Source organism: Gossypium hirsutum, chromosome A02 (genome assembly GCF_007990345.1).
Source record: "Gossypium hirsutum isolate 1008001.06 chromosome A02, Gossypium_hirsutum_v2.1, whole genome shotgun sequence".
In the NCBI taxonomy this organism is placed as follows: Eukaryota; Viridiplantae; Streptophyta; class Magnoliopsida; order Malvales; family Malvaceae; genus Gossypium; species Gossypium hirsutum.
The window spans coordinates 105,140,449-105,158,266 of record NC_053425.1 but is presented as its reverse complement, the minus strand read 5'-3'; the positions used below and the strand labels follow the sequence as shown (position 1 = coordinate 105,158,266).

At 29.8% G+C, this 17,818-nt stretch overlaps 2 protein-coding genes across 2 annotated transcripts; one reads left to right on the top strand and one right to left on the bottom strand.

The window, feature by feature from the left end:
* Window positions 1-1,871: 1,871 nt before the first annotated feature.
* LOC107932587 (60S ribosomal protein L26-1) lies at window positions 1,872-2,620 on the bottom strand. Its single transcript, XM_016864642.2, has one exon. It carries the CDS (start codon window positions 2,496-2,498, stop codon window positions 2,058-2,060), a length of 441 nt encoding a protein of 146 aa, XP_016720131.1. The 5' UTR covers window positions 2,499-2,620; the 3' UTR covers window positions 1,872-2,057.
* A 10,621-nt stretch (window positions 2,621-13,241) lies between these two features.
* On the top strand, window positions 13,242-16,777 carry LOC121209441 (adenylyl-sulfate kinase 3). Its single transcript, XM_041080084.1, has 7 exons — window positions 13,242-13,565; window positions 15,003-15,143; window positions 15,474-15,623; window positions 15,711-15,829; window positions 15,924-16,008; window positions 16,093-16,139; window positions 16,333-16,777. Exons 1-7 carry the CDS (start codon window positions 13,358-13,360, stop codon window positions 16,429-16,431), a joined length of 849 nt encoding a protein of 282 aa, XP_040936018.1. The 5' UTR covers window positions 13,242-13,357; the 3' UTR covers window positions 16,432-16,777.
* Window positions 16,778-17,818: the final 1,041 nt, after the last annotated feature.

Here is a 17,818-nt window from a genome sequence, read left to right as displayed (position 1 = left end):
GTACCATCTTTAAAACCAACATCGTATTTCCTTCTTTGCGTTCAACAATTGAAATCTCATTTCCCTTTTTAATAATCGTGTGGCGTATTTCAAAGTGTGTCCTAAATTGTGTATTTATATGATATAATCAATGTTCATGAATATGACGTAAGTAAATTCCTTTTTATGCCTTACTCTAAGATTAACACGTATATTCTAAATGTGAGCTCGCTTACATAATAGTCCGAACCCACATCTGCTTGCACACCTTGTGGTCCCATAGAATGGTGCAAACTCCTCGCGTGCGAACCACTTGGGTGGAATTCAAGTCAAGACCCAATCAAATAATCAGATAACGAATCGGTAATAATGAATACCTTAATGAATAGATTTTCAATTTTTCTTGAATACCTAATGAACATATAATCTAAGTAACAATTACCAACTTGCACAGGAGCTGGAGAATCGAGTTGCATTCCAGACCAGTGAAAGCATTCGTTACTTAGATTTATGTGCAAGTTTTAAACATTTCGTTGTTGTTGTTCTCATTACTCAAAGGGATTATTTTATAACATTGTGCCCAGTTCAAAAGACCTCTCACAAGGTTGTTTGAAACGGATCAAACCAATTCGACAGAAAACCGATCAAAATACTGGTTCAAAGGGCATTAAATCAATTGACCCAAAATTTAACAAACTGATTGAACCAAAATTTTCATATTTTAATATTTTTATAATGATTTATTTAATCAAATCAAACTGACCATCATTTACATGCCCTATAATCGGGTCATATCAACACTGACCTAAATAACAGCCCGTTGACCAAGGGAAGACATTTAGCCTACATGCGTGTCTAAAGTCAACGGAGAAAGGACACAACCACCATTCCAACTACTAGCTTCCTCTCCTGGCAAAACCAACCTCCTCCATACCCCGTCTCTCTCTTGACCCACCAGATAAACTGCCTCTTCGACGTCCTCCACCTTATCAACAGGGCATGCATTTGTATGATATTCATATTATGTGAGCATATCTCAACGACTCTTGCATTCCCTGGGATTCTTCCATTCACATAAACTATAACAACATTCAAATTGCCTTTCTCCTACGCTGTGCAATGTTCTTTCACGATGATGGTTTACAATATGTTTAAAAGTTCAATTCTGCTATTTGTTTTGCAGTTGGGAGATTCAATATTTCCATGAACATGCAACGTTTACAACAATTGGTTTCAAACCGGACACCAGGCATAGATGTCACAGTAACCATTGGCACACCCTCTATTGATTTTTGGTGCAGAAGCTGGTTATGATACCATCTGTGGCAAATTTACAAAAGTATGTTGGCTTCTATTTTTTTACCCTAAACCTTCCAAACCCCTTACAATTATACTTGGCTGCCTAAGCACATTAAGTACTTAAGTTGACGCGATCACGCAATCTTTAGGAGACTGCAACAACGTCAATGCCAACTAAACTAACACTCAATCAGCAACCTTAATTGATTCTAAAAATGGATGGAACTAAGAACTTTCTAATACAATCACAGAAAATGCGTAACAGCATATCATACGTGCACCATCTAGACTGTACAAAGAAGAGCACCGCAGCAAGACATTAACCATTGGAGGAGCTAATGATGATGATCATCTCACGCCTGATCAAAGCTAAGATCAACAATCATGGAAGGCTTAAGAGCATTGTTACAGCAGAAGAGGTACCAAACTCCTTGCTTACAATCTCATATCCTAATTGATTTTTAAGCTATTCATTGTTACTTTTAGGCTCATACCTTTATATTCTTTTTTGGGTAACCCTAAAAGTATGTCAATAACTAGTTCTATAGATGATTAATATTAATTACTCAAAAATCCACGATAAAAACCCACAATTAAAAAAAACATAACAAGAATTGCAATATAGAGAATTTAAGTTTTAAAAAATCCCAGATTCATCCATGTCATAAAACTAAAGCTCAAAAGCAGCAAAATCCCTAATTGATAACATAACAAAAAACATTTAGATTAATATTAAAAAAAAGGGGATAACCTTAATCGACACTCTGCATGAGATAACCTTAATCGACACTCTGCATGATATCCTCAGCCGAAAACTTAGTACCCTTATCCTTATCAGCCGCAGCGCGTCCTTTAGCCTTACGATCCAGCAACGACTTCCGATCTTTGTCGAGTCTCAGCTTGGTGATGACGACCTTCGATGGGTTGATACCGACGTTGACGGTCGACCCGTTCACTTTCTCCCGCGTGATACGCTCAATGTGGATCACCCATTTGCGTCGGTACACTTGCACGACTTTCCCTTCGCGGCCTTTGTAGGTACCGCGAACGACTTGGACCTCGTCGTCCTTGCGAACAGGCATGGACCGGACGTTGTATTTGGACCTCAGATCGGTCGAGAGTGGAGCGCTCATCAAAACACGGCGGACGGACGAAGGTGCCGTGAAATGGGCCTTGCGGCTCTTACGGCGAGAGGAGGAGACACGTGGGTTGTACTTCATTTCTGCTGCCGGTGGTGAAGGGGGAGGGGGCTTGGATTTAGGGTTTCGTCTTCGACTCGGCGACGGCTAATGGAGAAAGTGGAGGACTAGGGTTTTGGGCGTATATATATGGTGTTAATAGTGGCCTAGAGAGCTAGGGTTAATTTCAGATTGTTGTCTATTGGGCTTTTTGGGCCTAAACAGTTTTTTGAAGTAGGCCTCAATATTTAGACCCAACTTCATTTTGGGCTGTACCTCTTCCAATTTGATTTTTCCCTAATGCACTAATAATTGAATCTATATCAATATTAAAATAATTTAGTCTTCAACTTTACACATTCTGTCAATTTAGTATTTGACCTAACTTAAAAATATCAATTCTAACTCTTTTTGACTTGGGACTGAGTTAACAGAATGTGTAAAGTTAAAGGCTAAATTTGATAATTTTTTTAGACTTGGGACTAAATTGATAGAATTTATAAATATTGTAATACTAAAGTTATTATTACGTCAATAAAAAAGAGACCACCGCTAATGATTTAACAGAAAAATGATCAAAATATTAAATTTTAGTATGACTAAAATATATTTTTTTAATTTAGGTAATCAATTAGGTCACTGTTTTTATAATTTACCCAAACAATTATAAGAAATTAAGGATTTGGATTTGGATGAGTGGCCATGACAATGTGGAACACATGGTGCTCCAAATTGACGACCATGAAATATAGATCCCTGTCGCTGTCAACAAAGATCGCCTATACGTGTCATGTGTGTGTCGAGTGGACTACACTGTATCCTCATCATGCCTGCAATAGATGCCAATTTTTTACTCTTTTTTTTTTGCTAAAATAAAAAAATTTCAAATTATAACGTGGATTGATATTGGTATTGTTAATAGTATAGGAAGATATAAGTTTGAATTTGTCAAAACACATTAATTTTTCATTTAAGGGTTAGGGAGAAATTATAGCTAGTCTACGCATTTATCAAAAATAGCAAATATAATAAAAACCTACAATGAAATTAATATAAAAAAATTTTATTATAATAGGATCTTGTAAGGATTTTTTTTTTAAATCAATAGGTATAGTTTAAAGATAGAAATGAAAATATTGTAATTATTTGATTAAGTCACGTCAATAACTATGGAATTGGATACCGAATACTTAGTTTTTTTTATTTGGGAATTAGATTCTCTTTTTATTTAATGTTGAAAGTGATTGAGTTGATTAAAAATAAATTCACGTTATGAAATGATTAATGGTGAATTGATATTTCTTTTTATTCCATTTTTATTTTAACCTTTGTTTGAAAGGATCCTACGGGCGTCCACTATGATTGAGTCTTTAAATAGATATTAAACATTTAGGTAGTGTTTGAAAAGTCAACTATTCATTAGATTTGACTATAATTACTTATAATTACAGAATGATGACATGTTTGGATAATTATTGTAATTGGTGGATCTCTTCGAATTGAATATAATTGGAGTATCACAATTACACATTCCAATTCTTAAGAGAATTGTGAGAACCGAAGTAATTAGACAAGTAAGTGTTTGGGATAGTCATGACAAAAAATTCTTATATTGTGAATCCTAAAAAAATATATATTATAAAATAATTTGTATATTTTATAACGTTATAACAAAAACATATATTTTTAAATCTTAAAAGATTTCTAAATTTATGGTCAAAATTACATGTTATAAAAGTTTTATAATATATTTATTTATAAAAAGTTATGATCAAGTATGAACATAACTTATTTATATGTTCATGCTATATATTATAATCATAATATACATATTCATAAAAAAATGTTATAATTTTTATCATGATTTATTTATAAAAATAACTTTTAAAAGTAGTGACGAAATTTATATTATTTCGTGTTATAAAAGTTTTTTATAATTTATAAAAGCTCTTTTATAAAGATTAAATATCATCATTTTTATATTATTTTGACTTAATTTATATTTTATGAAAAGGGAGATAACTTAGAATAAATAATTTTTTAAATTAAGTTTATATAAGTTTTTATAATTAAAGTTACAAATTATTTGAATTGTAAACCTAAATATCACAATGTCGATGCTAACTATGCAAATAGAAAATATTTTCTTACACCATATAGTTGGGTATAATGCCATTTGAGAGAATGGTGCCAGAGACTAGCACTATAAAAAACTTGTAAACTCTTTAATTTGACGCATTTAATGCTTCAAAATGTGGTGGAGAACATGTAAACAACATCACCTTAATATATCATAAAAAATAGGTGGACCATACTAGCATGTTGCATATTTTATAACATCAATCATAGTTGGAATTGAAATAATCCATGTATATACTACATGGAAGAAATAGATGTTCGTAATTTTAATGATGTAAATTCAAATTCAAATGACTAATAAATGATATAAGGAGCAGTGTTAAATATTAAAGATAGAATAACCTAACAAATATGCACTAGAACAATTAGATAAAACTGCCTATGATGTTTATTTTTCTTGCTATTTTTATTAGTAATCGTATTATCATATATATTTTTTAGATTAACATAATACATGTGATGATTTGGTTTTAATTTTTGTTGCTTGTTTAGAAATTATTTTTATCATACTAATAATTTTTTATAGTAATTAATATTTTAATAATATAAATGATGTAATTATGTAATCATAAATTGTACTACCAAACATGACATAGGGAATTACGACGTAATTACACGTTGTCAGCCAAATACGTTTAAGGAATTATAATTTTTTGTAACTACAAGAAAATATAATTACTACCCTAATAATTATACTTTCATCCAATTGCTCTATGTTGTCTAGATAGATCCTTAGCCTTTGTTTGATAGGGTGAAAAGAAAATTGGAAAGATGAAAATATAAAGGAGAAGAAAACCAAAGTTGTTTGAATTAGACCAGTCAGTTGGACCAATTGAACTGGGAACCAACTGGGATACTTGTATGGAGAAAGGCATTTAATTGGTTGACTCAGGAATCAAAACGAACTAGTTGAACAAGGCAAAAAAAATTGGTTGAATTGGGCAGTTTAATTAGTTGAACAAGATTTTTAATATAATTTTTTTATTTTTATGATTTATTTAATTGAACCAAACGAATTGATAAAACCAGTTGGATCGACAAACCAATGACACGATTAGTTCGATCATTGGTTCAGTTTTGAAAACTTTAAAGAAAACTAGAGGAATAGAAAACATAAATTTTTTTCACCCATATCCTTGGTAAAAAATATGAAAAATTGGATATTTTCCTTCCCTCTATGAAAAATATGAAAACATAAATGAAATGAAATTGTAGCGACGTAAAAAAATTTTAGTTTCGCTTGGTCGCTAATTGTGGCAATTTATTAAACATTTAAAAACCAACTTTTGATTTTATTAACAAAGGGAGTCGCCACCGATCATTTTTATAGATGTGATCGGACACCTAATAAAATTATTTTTAAAACAAAAAGAAGGCCAAATTTAGGTCTACGTGAAAGTCCAGAGAAAAATTGGGGTTCGGGAGTTAGTTACGCGCGAGGAAGGTATTAGCACCCTCGCGACGCCCAAAATTGGTATCTCATAAACATGTATTGACTTGATTTTCAAAAATACGAGTTCACTATAAGATTTAATCGTGATCCGATTGAAAAGACGAGAACTTTCAATTCTTGATTTTTGAGAAGGATATACCGATTTAACACGAGCCGACAAATTCCATCCAACATAGCGATGAGATCCGATGACTTAATATTAAATCGGTACATTGCCTTGATTATTGAGATTAATTAGAAAACAAGAACACAATTTTTGTTGTAATGCAAAGCAAAGCTGATATGGAATAAAAATGAATAACTGACGTAACCAGAAATATATTGAAGCGGAATAATAATCACGGCAATAATCTCAAAAACAATAATCGTGCATGCTATATTAAACATAATAATAGTATTAAACTAAAACATTATAAATATATATATGTATATATGAACATATATTAGCAGTGATAATAATAGTAATAAAAAGATGTATATATATACCAACTAATACATAATAATAAAAAAATAAGTGAAACTAATAGTTATAATAATGAATGTAATAATATACGAAAATAATACTATATGTAAAATGTATATACAAGAATAATGAAATATGTGTCGATAAGATCGTATAAAAATATATAACAAAAATATTAAAGTATATACATAATATGTATAAAAACGTAGTATGGTATTGGAAATGTATACATGGGATAATATGTAAATATGTACATAGTATAATGTTAAAAATACATACTCGATATAGAGTTAAAAAATTATATATATATATATATACATAAGACAATATACAAGATCAAATGTGATACAATATTCGAAATATGTACACAGACAAAAATACAATACTAAAAAAAATACATATATGTAATATAAAAAATGCATAATATAATGTTTAAATATTTACATAATATATATATGCATAATAATAATGTTGAAAATATCTATGAATAATATTACAAAAACATGTACTTATATGTATTAAGGATATATATATAAATAATAAAACATATGCTAATATTAATGATAATAAAATGATGTAAAATATATGCATAAGATCGTATAAAAATATATATATAAATACTATGGTAGTTAAAAAAAATATGTGGAATAATAAAAGAAACATATAACAAAGATCATAAAAACATAATATATATAAGAAGTTAGATAATATGTACACAATATACATGTGAAAAATATATGCATAATATAGTATTAGACCATAATAATACAACATTAAAAATATATGATATATGTAAAGTATAGTATAGTATTAAGAACACATATATATAATATATGAATAATATACATATACTTATAATACTAAAACATTTAGGTAATATATACATATTAAATTAAAAACTTTAGTATTAATATTACATAAGTATATACAAATATATTAAGCATGTATACGTATTATAAGTAGATAATTGTATAATAAAACATAAGCTAATAATAATAATAATAATAATAATATTATTATTATTATAAAAATAACAAGAACATTTAATAAGAAAATAAGAATAAACAAAAAAAGGACTGAAATTAAATAAAAAACATAGTGGTAAGGCCAATTTAGAATAAAAACAAAGAAAAGGGACTTAATTAAAACACGCGCATAACTTGGAGGGGTCAAAACGCAATATTGCCTTACCCTCAAAACGCAGCGTGGCAGTAAAGACTAAATTGAAAAACGGGTGAAATTACAGGGCTGAATTAAAACAAAAAGATCTGATTGTGAATGCATGAAAAAGCGGATGGGCTAAAAGTGCAATTAGCCCCTCAGATGGAAAAACACACAGATCCTTAGAGCGGGTCGAGTCAGCAGACGGGTTAGGCCAAAACGATGTCGTTTTGGGGCTTAAGTATAGCCCTCAAAACGACGTCGTTTTGGAGGGCTATAAATAGGCCTAATTTCAGAAAAAAAAATCATTTGTGAGGGGAATAGAGAAAAAAAAAGAAAGAGAGGAAGAGAGAAAAGGGAGAGGGAGGGGACTACCGGCCAAAGGGTCAGTCACCGGAGGCTCGCCGGCGCCGGCGCGGTGGCCGGAAAAGGTAAAAAACTTATTTTTTTTATTTTTTTGTATTTTTTTATGTTTAATATATATATAGGTTAAAAAAAACTTAAAACCGAATTTGAAATAGAAAGAAAAAAAAAGAAATCACCCTAGGGTTTTTTTAAGCTTTTAATCCTTTGATCTTTGTGTTTTCGTATGCCTGAATTCTATTTCTGTATTTAAACGCTGATTGAATCACTATATTGAATCTGAAATTGAATGTTTCACTTTCTTGTTTTTGTGTTTATTTCTTACTGCCAAAATGAAAGGAAAAAAAAAGAGACCCTCTATTACATTCGGATCTGGCCTTTATAGCCATTTCTATACAACATTTTTTAAGTTTCTTGCCATTGCTCCTTGTCGTCTGCTCTGTCTTGGTGTTTGTTTCATTTTGCAGGGTATGGAGGAGTTGGTGGGAGTGTGTGATGCCTGGGAATGGTGCTGCAGAGGCGTGGGGTGGCCAGGGTTCTTTTTCTTTGCTATTTTTTATTATTGGTCTGGGCTAGGGTTAGTAGTTTGGGCTGTTTTGTATTGGGTTTGTTTAGTTTTAGGTTTGGGCTTTTCAATGTGGAAATTGGGCCTGTTTTGATTTTTGAGCTATTTAACATTGTAAAATGGACTTGAATTTTGGTTTTTGCTTAGGCCAAAAATTGGCCATTACAGAAATGTTTTGTTTTTCTTTTAAGAAAATGATGTTGAGTGGGGATAAAAGGTTGGCATGCATGAAATGTCATAGGTGGCGTGCGGCAGATAAAAAAGGAAAAGGCAAAAATATTTGTAGTGGCATTGGGATGAAATTGAAATGTGCATGGAATGGGACGGTAAGGCAAACCTAACCACACATTTCACCTACTCACAATTCACACCCACACACCTTATTTTCTTTGAAGTAAAAGCCCTCCACTGGCCACATGCCTATATAAAATCCATGATTTAATCGGTTTAATTTATATCATAAAATTAGAGAATGATTAAATTAATATAAAAATTGAATTTAAGCTAATTTAAATTTGTTACCGATTAAGTCTTAGTTCGATTAGTATGGGTATTGTTGCTAATGCAGGAAGATGTAGTTCAAGTGTGCTGAAGCGCATTATCTTTTTATTTCTGGGTCAAAAATGGGCGAGAGGTAATACTAGACATTGTGTCAAAAAGAACATATATTATCAAAACTATAATTAGATTGTTCCAAATATATATATAATTTTGTTGTTATAATTTATAATTTTAATGATTGTTTGAAAAGGATAAATTTGATTAATTAAATTTGAAATCAATGAATGATTGAGTCGATGTAAGTTATTTTTTTGTCAAACCACCTCAAAATAAAAGGAAAAATTAATATTTTTAACTTTACTAACATTGTATACACGTGGATGACATGTCAGCATTTAATTAATTTTTAAAAATTTAAAAAATTCAAAAAGATTATAAAAACTATTTTAAAAAATTAAACATAATTAAAATTATTAAAAATATATAATTTTTTTTAAATAATTAAATGCTGATCTGCCATTTACATGGCCATCTATATGTATGCCATGTCAGTAAAATTAATAAACGTTAACTTCACCGTCCATTTTGGGTGATTTGACAAAAGCTACGAGTTTAAGGGCTAAAAGAGGCAGAAAAATAAATAGAGGGCTAAAATGATTTTTTTGAAGTTAGAGGGCTGAAAAAGTCATTATGCCAAAAATAAAATAAAATGTAGGGTAAAGTACCTAGTTGGTCACTCAACTTTTAGGGGGCTTTCATTTTCGTCACCCAACCATTAATCTCTAACGATAGTTAACTTGTACATGTCACATCATGTTTACATTTTCATTTTGGTCACCCAACTTCTAAGTTACTTCCATTTTGATCATCCAAAATATATTGTTTATTTTTTAATATTGATTGGGATAAAAACATTAACGATTTAAGTGAAAAAGCTATAAAAACTAATATAATGCTTTAAAAATGGTCAAATTATACTTGTTTACCCCTAATTGAAAGTTTTAAATTTTTTTTTTTCAATATTGAATTTTTAAATCTAAAAGCATCAAAATCAATTAAATAAGTTATTGAATATTTAGTCTCCTTTTAAATATTAAAATCTTATTTTATGTTTCCAAATTAAAATCATATCAAGTAAATCATTTTTAATAATTGTAATTGAAACTCAAAATTTCTTTTGATGACATGATCTCGAGTCTTTTCATGCTAAAAAAAACCCATAAATTTTACATCACTTCTTTACCTAAATGAAGAACAAGCAATTAATTTAATTAATTGCAATGATTTTTCTTTGCTTTTTAGCATAGTATGGAATATTCAAGATTATATAATCAAAATAGTTTATGTTTCGCAGACAATTATTAAATATGAGTTATTAAGTTGATTCAAGAATAATATGAAAACATAAAATAAAATTTTAAAATTTAGAAAGAGATTAATTTAATTAATTTCAATATTACAATAACAAATCGGTTAACATTATCAAGAGATAAAAAAATTTCAACAATTTATTTAATTGATTTTTATGTTTTGAAATTTAAAATTTCAATATTGGAAAAAAATTATAATTTTTGGCAATATGATAAAAAATACAATTTAACAATTTTTAATATATTATTTTAGTTTCTACCACGTTTTTACTTTAATACTTGATATTTTTACTCCAACCAATACTTCAAGAAAATATGTATCTTTTTATGGATGACTAACGACTTAAAAGTTGGGTGACCAAAATGAAAGTGTAAACATAATATAACATTTATAAACTAACTTCTGTTAGAGATTTAATGGTTGAATGATTAAAATGAAAACACTTTAAAAATTGAATGAGAAAATTATAAAAATTTGATTTTGAGTGACGAAAGTGAATTTACGTTAAATGTATTACGGTATCAGTGACCAAGAGATTTTGTAGTGTGCAAATTGATTTTAGTTTTAAGGTTTTTTTTAAAATTAAAACAATCTTTTGGAAACAAGCAAAGATTAATTAATTGGAATAATTTTTATACTTTTTTAAATAATTCTAATAAATTTTAATTTTTTAAAATTAAAAAAAATTAATTAATTGCCGATGGCATTCATGAGGCAACCTATTTATATATCACATTAGTAAAGTTAATAGACATTAATTTTTTTATTTATTTTGGAGTAATTTGACAAACAATACAAAATTACTTGGAGGACTACAATCGATTTATCAAGATTTACAAGTACAATTGTTGATATAGTTTCTGATTGGGTGAAGTAAGGAGGATGAAGATGTTTTGGTGAATAGGAAGATGAAAAATATCTGTTGGGAAAAATGTAATTTTTGGAAACATTGTGACATATTTTCAATTGGTAAAAACGGAGAGTTGAATAACAAAATTATAATTTTAAATTCTATTTCATAAGACCTTTATAACGGTATATCTTATGCTCAAAATGGTTGAGTGATGAATTATTCAAACTAAGTCATTTGCGAATATTTGTTGAAAAGAAAAGCTTAGATCTTACGTTAGTTAAATACAAAATGTGAGATATATATATATATATATATATGTACGAGAACCCACTTAAAGATTATTGAATGAATTAAGCTTAAAACATTGCCTCATGCGCAGAAAGTGCGGATTCAAATCCATCGATGTTCGAACGAGCATGCGGATAAATTCTATCAAGCATTGCTTTTTTATTATAAGGTTCATTTAACAACAAATATTATTTTATCAAGCCTTGTTTCCATCGTTTTAATAAAATAAGTTATTATTATTTATTATTGTCTTTGTCCAAATTGATATTGATTTTTTCCTTATAATTTCCTTTGAGGAATTTTATAAATTATTTTATATTTGCAAATCTATACGAAAGTGGGATTCCCTTTAAAAAAACATATATATTGGATTACAGGTGGAATCAAGTCAATTTTTTTTATTAAATTTCATAAATACAATAAAACATGTGAAAAAATTACAAAATAAAATTAATATAGCTTCAAATAACACCAAACAACTTTGCTTAAAAAAAATTAAGGTTTAAAAAGTTTTTATATTCTTTTAAAATTTAAAATTTAATGTGGATTTAAATAGACGGTACGTTTAATTGCGGTCTAACGATACTATAACGTATGACAAAAAGTAAATTAAATGCACTGCACCGCACCTAATTGCCCATCTGAACCCATCCTTAATCAACTTTGTATATATATATTTTAAATCTTGATCCTTTACTCCTCTTTTGCTAACTTCCCTCTATTTTTGACTTACATGCTGGAAGAAATTATAAAAAATGATAAAATTGTTTTTGTAACCCTTAACCTTTACAATATTTATTAATTTAACTCCTACTCTTTAAAAACATTTAAATATTCTTAAAAGGTTAAAAAAATAAAGAATGTTTTCATATTTTAATAAAAATTCAAAAGTTACGATTTCTTTTAAAAATTTCAAATTCAAAAATAGAAATTTAAAATTTAATTTTAAAAATTTAAATATAAATAAATAATTCTAAAATTTTGGAATTTCTTATAACTTTTGAAGGAAATAACATATTAATTAAAATAATTGAGATGTAAAAAATAAAATAAAAATCTAATATTTAAATTTATACAAGTATAGTCTTCACATTAGCCATCTTAATGCAAGCCGTAAAGTTGTTAATAATAAAAATTCAAGGACTTGAGTAGATAATAAGAATCAAATTAACAAAAATTAGAATAGTTGAAGGCTACAAAAATTTTACACATTTTTCTATAATTGTCACATTGACAATTAATGATAAAAGTGAATGGTCAAAGGATATTTATTATCTTTTAAGTGTAGCTGAGTTTGAGTTTTGTTAGTTGCCTAGAATTTGTTTAGAGTTAATTGCATCACACTATGACCTTCGTACAATTTAACCCGAAAATTAACTCCATACATTTGAGCATTCTAATTAGATCTTCAAACTATTAATGTTATATTAATAAGGCCCATTCGTTATAGATTGACCCGAAAATTAACTCTAAAAATAAGATTGAAATTATGATATATTATTTTTAATATCTTATAAAAATACATGTCAGTGTTTTTTTTGTATTTTTTTATTATAATAAAAAATATAATTATTTTTTAATATCTAAAATTGTACTTATTTATTTATTGTAATTAAGTCCTTTTGGCGTTTGCGTTTATGGACCTTGGTTTGTTATAAAAATCAAGAAACAAAATCCAACCATTTCCGTAATTACTGCATTTGCATTTCCAACTTTTCTCTTTCAATCAATTTTTACAACAAAGATGGTCACGCTCAATACGGTCCCACCGTCGATTTCTTGTTGTTCTTTTTCTTCCGGTTTCGATGCCGGACCGCCGGTACCGGTTCCCAAAGTTGGTTTCTTTAAGTTACCAAGGTCAAACGGCGGTAACCATGCCAAGTTGAGCTTAGTTCAGGCGACGGAGGAATCCACCGTTGCGACGACGAATGGTCGTGTTGCTGCAGTTTCCGGTACCTTTTTTATATAATATTCATGATGATCAAGTGTTTAATTTTCAATTTTTTTTTGGGTCAAGATTCTGGTTTAAGATTCTCTTTTTCTCTCTTTTTTCTCGCATCTCTGGAATTGGATTGAAATTTGGCTATACTTTTTTTTCTTCAAAGAAAATTGAGAATTCTTTTATTCTTTCACTGACTTTTGTCTTTCTTTTTGAGTTTTGGTGTATAAAAGACGGCCTTTTAGGTACTGCCAAATGTGGTATCTTCAGCTGGCTTTTTTTGGGGGGGCTTTTAGGCAAGTTTATTCTCATAAAAAAAAAAGAAATTTATGAAGGTGGGGGAAGGGCTAATTAGCTTGATTTTTTGAAGTTAATTGCAAACTTAATTGGGTCCTCCACTTGAAAACTTAATTGGTTTGATTGGTTTGACTTTGTTCTTTTTATACAGTGGCTGCACCAGAAATCCCTTTTTTAAATGATGATTATCTATGAAAATTTGGCTTGATTGATAGGTTCCTCAACCTATATTGATGAAGGACTCTACATTGTAAATAGGCTCAATGAAGATTATTTGTGGTTAAATCTTAAGATGATTTATTGTGGAAAAACAGAGCAGCTAAACCCATATTTAGACCATCCATTAGCTTCTGTTTGTACCTTTCATGGTCTTAAGCAAGGTCATAATATGCCCTATTTTTATAACCAAGATTGTTGTTTGTTTAATAGACAAGTTGGGAATGATAAAGTTGAGCTTGGGGGCCCTGTTAGAGTATGCCCTGCTTATATGAGCAAAATTTTCTTTTATGGTGGTGTTACTTATAGAGTTCCATAGCCTTGAAGTCATCAACTTTCCACTCTGCATAATATTGGCCTTTAAAAGCACAAGTGTAATGAAATGGTTGGGTTGGGATCCAAAATCACATTTTTTCTAGATTGAGATGAAGGTTTAAAGACCAATCACAACATGTTGTTTGAAGGACTGAATCTATAAAATATTAAAACAAAAAAGAGAAAGTTATTGGTAAAGCAAAGCCTTTGCTTTATACTGGATTCTTTTTTATTTGTGATGATAGTACCTATAATTAATTTAACTGCTGAATTCTTAAGCATCAGCCTTTTTCATATTTGACTGTTTGTTAGCTTTAGGTTCTGATCTTTTATTTTTGGTTAAATGGCTTTCTTAATTTGGGAGATTGTGTTCTTAACTTATGGAATAAGTTAGTGGAATTTTTTTCTCAAATATCTGTATTTGATACATGTTCGACATATATTCATATACGAGTATGTTGATATGATTCTCTCAATGTATGGAGAAACTTAAAAAACTGAGCATGCTCTGTTGTACATATAGCCGAATCCAGGTAACATAGGTGTGAAGTCGTGATTTCTTTGGATATGGTTTCTTTCCGGTTGGATTTTCTTAGGGTTCTGATTCCAAACGTCTAACTAGGTGAAAATGCCCATCAGATGGCCACTAATGGAAAGGCAGGGAACATAGTATGGCACAAAAGTTCAGTTGATAAAGTTCATCGGCAAGAGTTACTTCAGCAAAAGGGTTGTATCATATGGATTACGGGTCTCAGTGGTTCAGGTTTGATTAAGTAATTTATATGGTTTTTTTTCTCATTTATGCTAATCTTCTTTCTATCAACTTATTTCTTGTTTTTTGCTATCTATTGAGCGTATAAGATGGCTTTATGAGCTTATGATGTGCTTTAGTAGTCTCTTTTATGTGCTAAAACAACAAAAGCAAAGTTTCCGAAAACTGAACCACTGGTCTTTTAGTTGTGGAGGAACTTGTAAATTCAAAACCAAGAACTTGGATCAACATAACTGACATTTCAGAGGGCCTTCTTTGTGCCTATCATGCTTTTATGCCATTATGGTGCTACCTCTCTCTCACTGTGGTCTACGAATTCAGGAAAGAGCACATTGGCATGCGCGCTGTGCCATGCCTTGTATTCAAAGGGAAAGTTAACTTACATCCTTGATGGTGATAATGTTCGGCATGGCCTAAACCGTGACCTTACTTTTAAAGCTGAAGATCGTGCAGAGAACATTCGAAGGATTGGTAAATGATGATTGATTCCTCGTCAGTCATTTTATCAGTTTCATTCTCTTCTTCTGATGGTTTCAACTTGCAACGATTCAAAAACAGGAGAGGTGGCAAAGCTCTTTGTTGATGCTGGCATCATCTGCATTGTCAGTGTGATATCTCCCTACCGAAGAGACCGGGATGCATGCCGCGCGCTGTTACCAGATGGAGATTTCATTGAGGTATGTGCTGCCTTTATTTTTTAGAGAGCTTTTATATCAAATATATGTTGTACATTGCTTTTAAGAAGAATCCACTGGCTAATGCAATGAACAGGTGTTCATGGATGTGCCAATCGAAATATGCGAGGCAAGGGACCCAAAGGGCCTGTACAAACTCGCAAGAGCTGGAAAAATTAAAGGTGTCTTTTCCTGAATTTTATTAATCTTGAAGATTGGTATAAGCTAACATTTAAAAGAATAGCTTATATAATATTTCTTCGTAGGTTTTACCGGTATCGATGACCCATATGAACCACCTCTGAATTGTGAGGTATGTGTATTATTGGAGTAACATTCTTATAAGCTCGTTCTTGTTCAAATATGCATCTAAATGTCATTTAGAAATGGTTCAATGGCTATGGCTATATGAATATGATATAAATTCAATCATGGTTCCAGCATCTCGACCTGAACACGTCAAACCCGTGCTTGTTTTCAAAATGACAAAGCTTTCCATTTTACAGTTAGCATTACCACCAAAGGGAAACAGCTGTGCTTCCCCATGTGAAATGGCTGAAACTGTGATATCTTACCTGGAGGAGAAGGGGTACCTTCACGCATAAGAAAACCTGGTAACATAAGTCTTTTTGGAACCAATGAAATTCGATTCTTTTCTAAATCAAGGAAAAAAAACTTATGGTTCCCTGTATCTGTATGATCCTGTTTCTGGCATGAAGGAAACTTAATTGTTTCCTGTATGTGTAGTTTTATGTTATTGTATTAGATAGTTAATCAATCGATTAATTAGAATCTGTTTCCTGTATTAGGCCATATTAAAAGCCATTGTAATGGGGGGGGGGGAGTATTTGGGAATGGATTTGGTGGCAAATAAATTGGTGATTTGGTGTATGCATTTGTATCATATGGCATTGCAATGAATATGATTATGAACAAACTCAGATTTTTCTCTTTTAAGTTGCCCTTTTGAAGTTTGTACAATTCTTCCCTGCTTTTTACTTTTAGGTGCACAGATTTTGTATGCATCAAGGATTTTTAGTTTTTCTTTTCCCCCTCTATTTACTGCATGTGGATAATCATACCAGTGATTGAATCAATTAAATCCCCAGTTTTCAATTTGATCTTTGGTCCAACAATTATTAAATAAATCGTTAAATTTTTTATAGAAGTTAAAAATATATTAAAAATAAAAAAAATTGGTTTAATCAGTTTAACTAACAATTTTTTTTTATTTCGGTTTTCGATTTTTAATTAGTTTCAAGGGATTTGTTCAGAAGGTGGTTAAATCTTATGTTTGGATAGATGTTATCAGTCAATTTTTAGTTCAATTGATTCAACCAGTCGGTTGAATTCAAATAACATTGTGTAATCGATAGGTGTGTAATTTTTTATTTATTTGTGATACTTTTCGCCTTGAATTATGTTATTTATATTTTTAATTATATTATTTCATTGATTTAGGAAATGATTGGTGAAAAGGGAGTTAAAGTTAATTTTTGACAAGTTTTTATGGTTTGGACTTTTAACATAGTGCAGTTTCAATATTTTGGTCATAATTTGAGCTATTGGCATCTGTTTTGGACCCATAGTATACTGATTCAAAGGAAATTGAAAAATTTATCTAAATTTATTTCACAAATGAAGTCCAAAAATGTCAAAAAGACATTCAAAAACGGCTTGAAAGTTTAACGTGAAAATAGCAACTTAAAAAACCTTTGCTTTATTGAATTAAGGGCACTTTTCTATTTTTCTTCATTATATTATTTCTACCCTATAAATCGAATGGTGAGATTAAGATTAGGGAGACTTGAACTTAATCGTTCTTAATTTTATTTTATGGGTTTTTAAGTCCTCTTTTCTAATCGAAATAATATTCTAAATTTGATTTTATAAGTTTGTGAGATCGAATTGCTTTTAATCTTTTTTTGCTCTTTAGTATTTGCATGTCTTTTGATTTAATTACAATTGATTAGATTTGTTAAATATTTTGTT

Bases quoted from the DNA above. Each gene is read 5' to 3' on its own strand.
- LOC107932587 (XM_016864642.2), bottom strand. From the start codon at position 2,498: ATGAAGTACAACCCACGTGTCTCCTCCTCTCGCCGTAAGAGCCGCAAG.
- LOC121209441 (XM_041080084.1), top strand. From the start codon at position 13,358: ATGGTCACGCTCAATACGGTCCCACCGTCGATTTCTTGTTGTTCTTTT. The intron at 15,624-15,710 runs GTAAATGATGAT...ATTCAAAAACAG, and splicing joins AGAGAACATTCGAAGGATTG to GAGAGGTGGCAAAGCTCTTT. The intron at 16,140-16,332 runs GTATGTGTATTA...TCCATTTTACAG, and splicing joins AACCACCTCTGAATTGTGAG to TTAGCATTACCACCAAAGGG.